The 12,848-nt window shown below is 40.6% G+C and overlaps 3 protein-coding genes across 3 annotated transcripts in view; 1 reads left to right on the top strand and 2 right to left on the bottom strand.

Annotated features, from left to right (window-relative positions):
- Nucleotides 1-434, bottom strand: part of SARC_05818 (hypothetical protein) — a 6,616-nt gene extending 6,182 nt beyond the window's left edge. The window contains exon 1 of the mRNA XM_014300314.1: nt 80-434. Within this exon, the coding sequence (XP_014155789.1) occupies nt 80-196 (117 nt within the window). The 5' untranslated portion in view covers nt 197-434. The remainder of the gene's footprint in view (nt 1-79) is intronic.
- Nucleotides 435-1,243: 809 nt separating this feature from the next.
- Nucleotides 1,244-8,364, top strand: SARC_05817 (hypothetical protein). The gene is made up of 9 exons (XM_014300313.1): nt 1,244-1,724; nt 2,976-3,095; nt 3,950-4,017; nt 4,161-4,254; nt 5,220-5,403; nt 5,821-5,979; nt 6,463-6,543; nt 6,887-7,005; nt 7,810-8,364. The coding sequence occupies exons 1-9, from the start codon at nt 1,401-1,403 to the stop codon at nt 7,957-7,959; spliced, it is 1,299 nt and encodes a 432-aa protein (XP_014155788.1). The 5' UTR covers nt 1,244-1,400; the 3' UTR covers nt 7,960-8,364.
- An 841-nt stretch (nt 8,365-9,205) lies between these two features.
- The window catches only part of SARC_05816 (hypothetical protein), a 5,073-nt gene continuing 1,430 nt past the window's right edge, over nt 9,206-12,848 (bottom strand). The window contains exons 3-6 of the mRNA XM_014300312.1: nt 11,720-11,946; nt 10,896-11,044; nt 9,817-10,069; nt 9,206-9,708 (exon numbers count right to left, since the gene is read on the bottom strand). Coding sequence (XP_014155787.1) covers nt 9,954-10,069; nt 10,896-11,044; nt 11,720-11,946 — 492 coding nt within the window. The 3' untranslated portion in view covers nt 9,206-9,708; nt 9,817-9,953. The remainder of the gene's footprint in view (nt 9,709-9,816; nt 10,070-10,895; nt 11,045-11,719; nt 11,947-12,848) is intronic.

Genomic DNA, 12,848 nt, shown 5'->3' with positions numbered 1-12,848 from the left:
TCGCAGGTACATATATAACATGTAAACCCAGATGCAACAAGCCTCAAACTGAGTATCAGGGTGTTTCTTTCAGACTCACCTTCATAACCTCAAGAACTGTATACGGTGTATCCTGTCGCCTATATGCTACGAACGGATCAGGAGTGGGGTTATTGGCATCAACAATAGTTGACTCTGCTCTCGGTGCAACTGTCATCCTGACTGAATATTCTTTACAGCTAGCACAGGAAGAATATTGTTTTGTCTCCTATTGATATACCGAGTGGAATTCATGGAACTACCGCTGTAGTAGTCTAAATTAGATCCTTTTCCTTTTTACCCTGACTAATGTTCAGAATATATCATAAACCTCACGCCACTTGAGAACTATAGTTTACAGATCACTGTTGCCTGGTTCGTTGCAAATAAGTGAATCTCTCTAGCCCTTTAAACTAATAATACATCTGCATGCATACTATATATTCATGATTATCAGATTAATGAATAAGTACACAATTAGTGAGATTCTTTATCGATTACCGAATAAAAATGTGTGATAAAACACCAATGATGAACAATTGAGAAAACCCTAAGCTAAGTAAAACCCTGCCCTGTGGTATATCCACAACAGTCAAAAGATACTTTTTTTTTAAATACACACAGAGGCATGAGACCTAAAAACACTGAAACAGGACAGGACTACAGGGAGGAGTACAGGCCCAGGGGTATTTGTTTATTTATTTATCTATATTGGTCTTGTACAATATCGAGGAAAAAAAATGAGAATAATAAATAAAACAAACCTGACGCGGAGTCGTGGCGTCACAGGTTCGCAGTCAGCCAGTCACGCCTCACGGCCTCTCAGTCTCACACTGAGGCACACAGTCTCACTCTCACAGTGAAGCCTCTCCAAGTCTCACTGGTGAGTGGTGAGTTATTACTGGCAGTCTGGCTGTGGGGAATCTCACAGTTCTTGTCATTGACACATGACATTGACACATGACATTGACATTTGACATTGCTCTATTGAACTATGCAGACGTTCGGTACTATGAAGTCTTGACGAGACTGTACCGCCTGCAGGCCTGAGCCGGGCTACAGAGACTGAGAGGCTGAGTAGTGCTGTTGTGTTTCTTTTTTTGTATTTTTATTTTAATAAATCGTTGTTGTTTAGCAACCAGATCGAACAAACCACGGCAACCGCCCAACCCAAGGTAAAAGCTTTTTTCTTCTTTTTGGAGGACAAACTTTAACTGTCACTGCAAACGGACTTCATCAGCAAGCACGGCATACGTAAAATATATATGCACGTACAGGATAGATAGAGACCACTCCGTATACATAGTCATAGGTCTGCACTTGCACATTGTACATACAAAGTTACGTGAAGAAGAAAAACGTATACACACACATAAATAAAGATGAAGAGCTACTACTTGCTATCGGTGCTGGCAGCCTCGTTCGCCATCGCATCTGGCGAGCGCTTAGAATCCAATGAAGCCCATATGGAAGGCGAAGTAGTGCTAGAAGCCGATGGTGTTCAGAAACCACTTGCTGTGCAAGTAGAGCAAGCTGAGGAGCAGGCTATTGGTGATGCTGATCACAAACAGAAAATGCTCAAGGAGCATCTGATCAAGGGCCAGAAAGACGCCAAAGCCGAGCACGATGATTTTATTGAGGAAGATGGGTGGGATCGACGTGGATACCATATGTGGTCTAACCAGAAGGGCAAGTTCACACAACAGGTATGTATGTGTGGAGGTTATAGGGGTATGAGCAGCTCTGACTGCATGATTGCTTCACAGGGCAAGTTTCTACTGTCTAGAACGTGTGTGTAGATGGTATAGTGGTATGAGCCTCAATAACCGCAAGGTACATGTTTCACAAGCAGGTTTCTAGTAACTAGGGAAAAAATTAAATTAGATGTCTATGTAGTGTGTAGTTCTGTAAATTGAATACTCAGGAAGGAAAAATACACGACTGTGTCTAATATAGAATATATCCGAGCTACATTTTAACTTCCATACTGTGTATTTCAGGCGATGCTTACTCGTGCTAGTAGCATGCTATTTATCTTCTACCCGTACTACTTCCATAGAATAAATATCGTGCTGAATTTAACTCTATGCCCTAGCCAATAGCCAAAGAAACAACCCGACAACCACTATTGGGGTACTCTTCTCCTACTTTAGCAGCAGCTCTACCACTGAGCACTATATTCAGAAGGGTACCCACCGAAGTATACGCATCAACTCTACTGCGATACACTATCCTCCCATGTATTCGTCTCTGTATCAAACAGTGAAATTTAACAGAAGCAAAACTTTTTATTAAACTCTTATTTCGCACTATTGCATGTTTGCTTTAATAATACATTGTCCACTTAGATTATTAAATTGTCTCCTATCTAGTGCACATATCATTTCATCAACAATAGGAATCAGACTACTATATCCTACCTCTCTTCTTTCCCTCCTATACACAATCTTCCCGCTTGCTTCTGAAATCAAATTGTATATTAAAATTTGCATAAGGTTGAAAGGGGTCATGGGCGAACAATTGCGCTTAATTAACGATAATCAACTTCAAAGACTTTTCTTAGCTCAGTGTGCGCTGACTAGCGTATAATACAGACTGTTTATTTCAAATACATTGTCTTAGCCACCACAATTCATGTTTGATGTAAAATTTTAGGACCTGTTTGTATAATTCACTGAATCTGACCTTATTTGTGCTCAAGATTGCGGTATTGTCCGTGGTGTACAATCTCTCACGCAACTGCCTGAATCGACCCATCATTTCATACAATCCACATAACTCATATTAATGCCATCAATTATATCTATGAATTGGACTTTCTGCCGATTGCATTGCATAAACGTAAAAGTAAACGTGTGCTGAATTTCTACGTGTGACACTTACATATTGTCAATTGTATTGTACAAACGTAAAAGTAAACGTACACTCAATTTCTACGCGTGACACTTCACTCACAGATTGCGCATGCTATGGGAATGATTGGCACTACCGCAAAGCTGGGGCGCAACGTGGTCCTACCCGCCTTCTCCATCCACGACCAATCCGTTCAGCAAACCCGACTGTTGAAGTTCAACGACGTAAGTATCCTGGTACCGAACTGGTGTCCGCATATGATTTTAGGGTCTTTAAGGAAACCCGTATCTGTATATGTGTGTTTGTGTCGGGACTGGGGTTGGTGTGCCGTCAACTTATGGACGGTAGACTTGCTGACCTACGTGTGTGAGAGTCCCTTGCGTAGGGGTAGTCTTGCATCCATTGCTCGACAGTACGAGTATGCATGAATATATTCCTATGCTTGTGTATGTACTCCTTTTTTGCGTATGTTTGTGTATGTATTCTTATGTTTGTGTCTGTATTCCTATGCTTGTGTATGTATTCCCATGTTTGTGTATGTATCCCTATGTTTGTGTCTGTCACAACCACATTCACCTCCACAATAGAGGCTGTGATAGGAGACGTACTGTACGAATTCTAATCACACGGAGAGTTTTTGTTCCAGTTCTTGGTAAGTGTTTATCACAATACTAGTGTGGTCTGCTGCTTGCGGCTCTAAAGCCTTTTGCGTCAGTGTAGTTAACCAGTGTGTTTATCTCGACCTACGACCGTAGACAAAGGCCTCTGCAGTGCGATGAGTGTCACTTAATTTGGGACCAATGCCGTTTCCAAATCTCAAAACGGGATCACAGCCTTTACAAATCCTAGAACAGGATCAAAGCCTTTACATATCCTAAAATGAAATCAATGCCGTTTACAAATCCTAAACCGGTCTGGTGACACCGACTGCCATTAAACTCAGTGTAGTGCTTATGTGAACTAAGAACTTAATCGCTAAGGAACAAACATTAACCGTAGGTTCATCTGACCATGTATAATAACCGTAACAACAACTGAGCATGTATAATAACCGTATCAATAACTGGACATCTTGCAGGTATTTGACATGACATCCTTAAAGATGTTCGATCCTCGCTTCATCACCTTAGAAGACTTCATGGAAAAGTATGTGGTGTACGTCGTGCGAAGGTGTTATATCTTGAGCTTATGATGATTAGCAGTAACACTTGGCTATCCTTCCATCCCCATATTTATATAATGTATGTATTCTTTCTTCTTCTTGTTAAAAAAACTCTATATTGATGAAGGTTTGGTGAAACCCGATGGCCCGTAGACGAACGATACGCATATTGCGATGAAGAATGGCCATTATATGAAAAGTCACAGAACTGTAACCTAAAGGTAAGTCCCATCTGAGTTCGTATATTTACAGTCAGATGCTTTATATTGTTCGTACATCAGTAGTCAGATGCGTTATAAAGTGTTCATATATTAGTAGCCAAATGTTTAGTGTTCATATATTAGTAGTTAAATTTTATCATATTCGCCAATCATGTGTTCATATATTAGTAGTTAAATTATCATATTCGCCAATCAAGTGTTCATATATCAGTAGTCAGATGCTTTATATTCCTCTATCGAGTGCCTTCTTCTTAATAGTACCCTGTGTATAGCATTTTCTGTGTTTGTTTTTGAGCTGTGACTCACATCCATAGTACTTTCCATTCGGGTATCTGGAATACCAACACTACGTTTACGATACAAAAATATATATGATAAGGGACATATCCGTTGTCTTATATTCAATCAATATAGTGAGTGTAAACACTTTTGTAATATAGTACATATCAGTAGTATGGCTGTCGCAGCGCTGTAGTGCGGTTTGTCTTTTGGTATATGAGGTGTTCAGTGTTGCAAACGAGACGTTCCGTGGAGAATTAAGCGATTGTAGGTGCGCTTGTCATACACACATGTACATATGTATGTATATAGATCTAGGCCTGCTTATTGCCTCAAACTTCCATCGATTTAAGCCGATAGTGCCTCTCTAAGTAATATGCCGTAAATTTACACTGTGATTTAGTAGAATAAGGTCTCACTCGTTAACGGAATTAAGCAAACAAATCACTCCACCAACTATGAACGGCTATGCACCTCTACGTATATCCATATCCTCGTACAAATGTCCATACATACGCAAGCGCACAATCCCTTGGTACACTTCTACCTAAATCTTCGAAAACAGACCACACCCAAGAACCCTAAATCCTGACCTTACTTATATCTCATACACATGTCCATACATACACAAGCGCTCAACCCCTTGCTACACTACTACCTGAACCCCAAAACAACCCGAAAAATAGACCACCCCCAAGGCCGCACAATACTGGGACGCATACAGCATCGACTTTATCGGAAAAAAGCCCTTCTCCCGCAAAACTCGTCCTGTGCCTGAGTCCGATCCCGTGTTTGTCACAGGCTCGCTCGCGCGCTATCCCTTGGAAACCAGGCTTGACTCGTTATACGGCTACTTCCGATGGAACCCTTGTACGTGTGTATGTGATAGAGGCACAGTGTGTTTCTGTGGTATATGTGGCTATTTGTGTGGTAAAAGCATAGTGTGTTTCTGTGGTATATGTGGTTATTTGTGTGTGGTAGAATAATAGTGCGTTTCTATGTGTGTATATGAGCATAGGAACTCTTGGAGTCCTTGTAAGTGTATGGGCAATTATTTGTGTTTAGTAGAATATTAGTGTGTTCTGTGTGTGAATTTGAGCATAGAAACCCTTGTACGTGTATAGGTAGTTATTTGTGTTTAGTAGAAGCATAGTATGTTTCTGTGTGTGTATAAATGGGCATATGGACCCCTGTAGGTATATCTGTACTTTTATTTGTGTAGTAGACTAATAGCGTACCTCTGCGTATGTCACTCATCTCCCTCTCCCCATTAATTGTCCACTATAGACCTATTAGAAGCCAGCATTGACTACGTAGAGAAGTACCTTCCGCGGCCCTTCATGAGTGTGCAGATAGCGGGTGGCAAGTCATGGGCTACAACGTGCGAGGCGGCGGTGTCAGGAGCGGACAGGATCTTAGCATCCCGTCAGTGTTTAGGCGAAAACGGTGTGTGCTAGTGTGTTGGTCTTATGTTATGTCGACAGAGTGTATATGTTTGTGTGTCATGTAGCGTGCGAGTGTTGGCTAACAGTTAAGGGCATCTGTGGCATTTGCTGGCAGTTGTAGTCCATTTGGCACGCGCTCAGACAGAACAACATAACATGTGCAGACCCCTATTCGTTTCATGCTAGCACAGGTGAAGTTTACGTACCGGCTTAGTGTAGTAGTGGGATCAGACATGCCTGGCGTATGCTGGTGTGTTTATTTGTATATTGTCTGAAGTATTGGTAGTGAATACGAAAGTCTCGGGTAGTATACATCCGCTTAATTATACGCAGAGCTCTAGCTGTTCGGGACGAGATTTCTACTGACCCTGTCTACTATCTAGCAACCCCACAGCCAAGGAAACTTTCCAAACTTCAATTTATATATTTATATATATATATACATATGTATATAATTCAATTTCTTCCATTGGGACACCCACAGAAAAAATCTATGCCGGCCTGTGCAAACCCAGTGAATACAAGATGCTAACAGATATCGTTGACGTGGCCATTAAGGAAAAAGGTAAGTCTAAAAGCGTAGCACTCTGAAGGAAACAGTGGGTTTGCGTCCGTACCTAGCTCGGGTAGCTATTCATATAATGTGGTTATTCCGGGCGTATTCTATGCGCACCTGTTGTGTCATGCACACACATACGTTGTGTGCTGATGTTAGGCGATCGATGGATATGGATTCAGATATCTATTTCTGGGTCTATGCCCGATAGGTTAAGTTGCGATTCTGTATATACATGCATGTCTGTATGGTAAACCGATATATGATACCATTTAGAGAGGCATATCTTTCTTATATTTGGAATTTCAAATTCCTAATATACTGATCCTTATTTCGCAATTCCCGAAAACAGTCAAGTCGATATTCCTGATTGCGGACGCCATCACAGAGCCGTTTATTCCTAATCTCCAGAAAATGTTGGCTAAGCAGGAAATGAGCGGTGTTATTGTCATCGCAGGCACTGGTAACGAGGTGAGTATTGAGATGGCTTGAGGCGTTGAACGATTTTCTTGTTCGTGAACAGCTACTATGTTATGTATTATACGTATATGTATGTACATTTTGTGTAATATACGTATATGTATATATACCTTGGGTATTATACATATATGTATGTATATTTTGTGTATTATACGTATATTTTGTGTATTATACATATATGTATGTATATTTTGTGTATTATACGTATATTTTGTGTATTATACATATATGTATGTATATTTTGTGTATTATACATATATGTATGTATATTTTGTGTATTATACGTATATGTAAGTATATTTTGTGTATTATACGTATATGTAAGTATATTTTGTGTATTATACGTATATGTAAGTATATTTTGTGTAGTATATGTACATGTGTATTTATGTACACCTTGAATATTATACGTATATGTCAGAGAATATGTGAAGTATATCTATGTACACCTTGGGTAGTACATGTATATGTAAAAGTCTATTCAATGCACACCTTGTGTAGTATACATTTATGTCTAAGTATTTATACCGTGTATGACGTTCCAATCCCGGCTTGTATGTCAATAGACCTATCCAAAAGATTTTAAAATATAAGCACATCCTGTGGGACCACTAACCGAATATGCGTTTCAGAAGACGTTGCTCAATTTTTAATACGCTTGGATAGTTATAGCGCGCGTACATGTGTGTGGGATTGCATTCAGCTTCTTTCGTTTTCTCTACTCTCGGCACACATATATTGTATACTGCCGCTGAGCCCATATCTCAACCACTTTTAATACACAACCCAACTCAGGTACTCGATGTAGTCATTGAGGAGTTGTCGGATGTGTTCCTGGGCAACTGTGTCAACCCCGCCTCAGAGATCATCATGAACTTCAGGAAGCACCACATCCCCGAAGACGTACGACCCCCGACATATTACTTTGGGAAGATTGAAGAGTAGTCTGAATATATGGGCAGACGTACGACCCTACACATATAACGATGGGAGAGGAGTCTAGATTCAGAATAACTATGGACGGATATACAGCACTGACCAAAGATGTACTTCAGTACATAAGGACAAATACTACATAAATATATATGTATACGTATATAATGGGTGTATGGATGGTTGCATGAAATTATCCTGTTATGAAAGTTATACGTTTAGTATGCCTGGCCCTTCAAACTGCTCCTGGTATCACTTCAAAGAGGCTGCATGAACGATCTATGCAAACGTCACTGTAAACGCGAGTTGAGAACACAAAAGTCTGTCTGTCATGTTCGCTATATAGAGGAAGGACAGCAAGCATATTTTGAGAGATATTCGATGGCAATCTAATAAACCAAATCATTTGATACCAAACCTCATTGTAGATGCATACTATAGGTATATATATATATATATATATCTTGAATGCCTATGGGCGATGAAGGGCCCCGTGTATCTGCACGTTCACCCGTTTTCTGGCATGTACATGAATTAGTTGGTTTCAGATGCGCTTAAACGGGTCTAATTCATCTCCTCAGTCCTCACATCTTTGTTTTACGTCGATATATACAATCATTACCAACAGACTTAGGTAACGGCACGGAGCAAATCCTCAAAACATGCGTATCTATGGCAACCATAAGGCAAAATCATGTCTATTTACGACATTCACTATTGGTTCCAAGAATGCACTTTTCTTGTGCGTGGTCACCAATGTTTTTCTTCCAATGCCAAGTTCGGAATATGAACTTATAAATCTGTCCTCATTGGTTGATTTGTGCTCATTCGTCACTCCGGACCCAAAAACTCGTGCGCTTTCATTTCCCTATCTACGTGCCAATTCTGTAACAGAAATGTCGAAGTTTGTCCTTTGTCCATGGTGACCAGTCCAAAATGTATTAGAAATATGGCAAGTTGGTCCTGATTCATGGTGACCACTTCAAAAATGCATCAGTCCTCATTTGGTACATCTTGTTACGTCAATTGTGTGGACACCCATGTTTGTCCCAAGACTTCAACACTCACACTCATTATAATAACCCCGTTTGGTACATCTTGTTACGTCAATTGTATGGACACTCATGTTTGTCCCAAAACTTCAACACCCAATATAGTAACAAGCTCATATGGCCATGCAGATTGCATCTCGTCGGTAATGACAGGTCCTTATATTCAAGAAGTTCGGTCTTCTTCATAGAAATAATACTATTTATTACGCGTTAAAACACCAAATGAGGTAGGATATTTTCATTATGTCTATAGCGCCGACTCTATACCCACGTGATTGATCCCCGCCCACAGTCTCAGTCTCATGAAAAAAGTCGTTTTGCGTATGTGTATGTTTCTTGGGCCATTTACACCTCGACATAAGGCCTTCTTTACGGATTATAACGTATTCATTTATGTCGTAAAGAAGGATTCGAACGTATTCATTTATGTAAAGATAATATGGTGCTGGTCATCATCCATCATCCAGCGTTGATCTCACATCCAGTGTCCGAATAATGCCATACTTTGAATACCCAGTCCATCTGGACCATGCTTCGTTCGCCGTGGAACCCGTTTCACATGCTCATGCACCGTATCCTCAATTATAGTAATTAAGGTGACTTATTTACGGACGCTATGTTTAGTACTAGAGGTTTACCATAAGCAAATGCAGGGCTAGTATTGGCATTTCCCATGCACCGTATCCTCATTTATGGTGTTTGAGGTGACCTATTTACGGACGCTGTGTTTAGTATTAGGGGTTTACCATAAGCAAATGCAGGGCTAGTTTTGGCATTTCCCATGCACCATATCCTCATTTATGGTGTTTGAGGTGACCTATTTACGGACGCTGTATTTAATATTAGGGGTATACCATGGGCAAATGCAAGGCTAGTATTGGCATTTGCGGTTCGGCGGGCATAGCAACCGATCCCGAGGTCTCTAAATTCATATGGTTGGTTGAGGGTGGCAGTTCACTCTGCTGCATAGTAGACCGCATCAACCGAGTGCACTCGCCTGGGCACATCCGGTAATCCTCTCGCCATCATCAGCTCAACAACAATCCTGCTGATCTGAGATGAGAAGGTACCTATATGTATATATATATATATAAATTGAGTGGAAATGAAGTTGGGTCCATTGTTTTGCATAGAGTGGTGGTAGAGAAGTACGAATACACAGTCGAGATACCAATATAATAGTTGTAAGGCGTTCATTAGAATCAGCCACCTAATGAAGAGTATCCTTGTGAATACGGAGGTGAAGTATTGAGTCGTAGTACGAGACTTTTATTGACACGATTTGAAGGAGATGAGTTATAATACAAATATGTGTATGAAATGGGAAACGCAGCCCTTGAGATAAGACTATCCCTGGGTGTATAGGAGTGGACGAGTCAAGTATTACCTTCAGAAACGGAAGGACCGAATGTCTGATTTTATATATTCATACACCGTGTAATTCTCCGAGTATACCTATCTACAGGAAACATAGTCGGTGCTATTCCGTGCAGCTGAACGCACGCACGCATCTATGTAAATGGATACGGAGCGGGAGACAACCACAAGTATGTTATATTGTACGCACTACGCCTCCGCTCAACCATCCATGTACATACTTGTGATGAATATTCAGTGGTGTACACAACTCTACCATCCACGTACACACTTGTGATGAATATTCAGTGGTATGCACATGTCAGGAGATGTTACTTTCGAGCCATAATGAATCAAAACTGCTTGCACCATCCGACAGTATACCTAGATCCAAGAAAATCCATTTGGATAAGCGCCAGCAGAGCATATAGCTACTTACACACGTACTTTCCAAGGCATCGATCCCCACCTACCGACAAAGCAAGTATGGATCAAGTTACACCTACCGACAAAGAACGTATGGACCAAGTATACACCTACCGACAAAGAACTCGGCCTCTGACATCATCCGCAGATCCAGCAGCAGGCGGTCTAGGCTCTCTGCGTTGTATCTTGTGTTCTGTTTGGACGCGAGCGCCATACCCCTCTCGTCGTAGATGAAGTTGTACCGCGGATAGTTCGAGAAATCGCTGATTTTTATCATATAAATGTGGTCCAATTCCAAGTGAATTGGAGCGATAGACGAGGACAAGTGAGTTAGTTAATTCGCACCAATACCATCAAACCCATTGCCACACATATATTATAAATAAGTACAATTGTGTACGCTGTAATATTGCTTGTATTAATTCTTGCATTAATTCCTGTATTAATTCTTGTATCATTTTTTTGCATCAATTCCTGTACTAGTTCTTGTATTAATTCCTGTATTAATTCTTGTATTAATTCTTGTATTAATTTCTGTATTAATTCTTGTATTAATTCATGTATTAATTCTTGTATTAATTCTTGTATTAATTCCTGTATTAATTCATGTATTAATTCATGTATTATTTCGTGTATTGGTTCTTGTACTGATTCTTGCATCCACTTTTTTCCCATCGATATACCTTGCAATACGGTTTGCATGAAGCCATTTAACTGTATTCAGTGAACTTCGCTCCTCAAGGACTATAGGGTTTTTTACCTGTGTATAAGTTTCCGTGATATATCAGGTGGTACATATAACATATGTCTATTAATATAAGCATCCACGAGTATGTGCAAATATAGATACAGTAGGCAAACCTACTGGTAGAGCCATGTACTAGAACGCATACATAAAACACCAACAGTACTACACCCGCCTTCACGGACCCACATACTTGGGGAGGGTAGGGTCGTCTGTAGCCACGTATATATTAACAGGCGTGTGCTCATGCTCGGCGTAGTAGTCGTGATGGCGTGCGTTGGGGTATATGAGATGGTCCACATGCTGCATGTACTCCTGAAACGTGTGGGATGCAGCCTCCGTCTGTTCACCCCGGTGAGCCTGGACTTTGTCCGTACGACGTACGTGCAGGCTTACGTCCACGGGCCTGGTCAGATTCATCTGTGGATGGGCGAGTGACAGACACAGACTACCTTTTAATAGGTACACAGACAGTATAAGTATACAGTACCAAGCCCAGCGAGACACCTGAACACAAGCTCGTTTAGCTCAGAATCTACTTCCGAGGATAGAAGGGAAGTGCGATCAGAGGTGATAGTATATATATATATATATATATATGCCATTAAAATAGGTATAGCCGTGCTCATGTTTGAATGGTCGTGTGGCAGCATCAACGGTCACTGCTGTGGGGCACAGAGGCATTTGCGGTGATTTGCGATAGAGACAAATCGGTGCATTGGATCTGCCAGCTGCGAAACTAACACCAATTGACCGATGAGGCAGAAGGAAAAGCTGGAATTTCAAATATCTACATAAGAAAAATGCGGTATATCTCTATTTAAGTAAGGTGAGGTCTATCTCTATTTAAGCAAGGTGAGGTTTGTCTCTATTTAAGCAAGGTGAGGTTTATCTCTATTTAAGTAAGGTGGGCTCTGTCTGATATTGAAGGAATATGAATGGTGACATGAGGAGGTGAAAGGGACATATCTAACGTTCATATCCTTTCAATCTCGCCCCTCGAGCGTGCTGCTCGCCAGTATAGCGATATCTTCTCAACTCTTACGTAGCAAACCGATAGTGGTTCCAACATACCTTTCTGTACAGACATGTCCAAACGATTGGGACAGAAATTTAGGACCATTGTGTTCCCACACATGAACACATATTGGTTGCGCGTATCTCTGCTTTGAGATTCCTGTGATAGCGCCTACCTCATCATTCAGCAGCCATGACACAATCAGGCTCATAGACCATAGGCAGTGAACATAGCCACTCAATGACATCATATATATATATATATAATAATAATATAATATATTATATATATATATATATATTAA

Source organism: Sphaeroforma arctica, assembly GCF_001186125.1.
Source record: "Sphaeroforma arctica JP610 unplaced genomic scaffold supercont1.387, whole genome shotgun sequence".
Taxonomy (NCBI): domain Eukaryota; class Ichthyosporea; order Ichthyophonida; genus Sphaeroforma; species Sphaeroforma arctica.
This window is presented reverse-complemented; position numbering and strand designations above follow the sequence as displayed.

Excerpts from the sequence above, each read along its gene's own strand:
- SARC_05817 (XM_014300313.1), top strand. The coding sequence starts at position 1,401 with ATGAAGAGCTACTACTTGCTATCGGTGCTGGCAGCCTCGTTCGCCATC. Across the intron at positions 3,096-3,949 it reads GACTGTTGAAGTTCAACGAC|GTATTTGACATGACATCCTT; the intron begins GTAAGTATCCTG and ends GACATCTTGCAG. Across the intron at positions 5,980-6,462 it reads TCAGTGTTTAGGCGAAAACG|AAAAAATCTATGCCGGCCTG; the intron begins GTGTGTGCTAGT and ends GGACACCCACAG.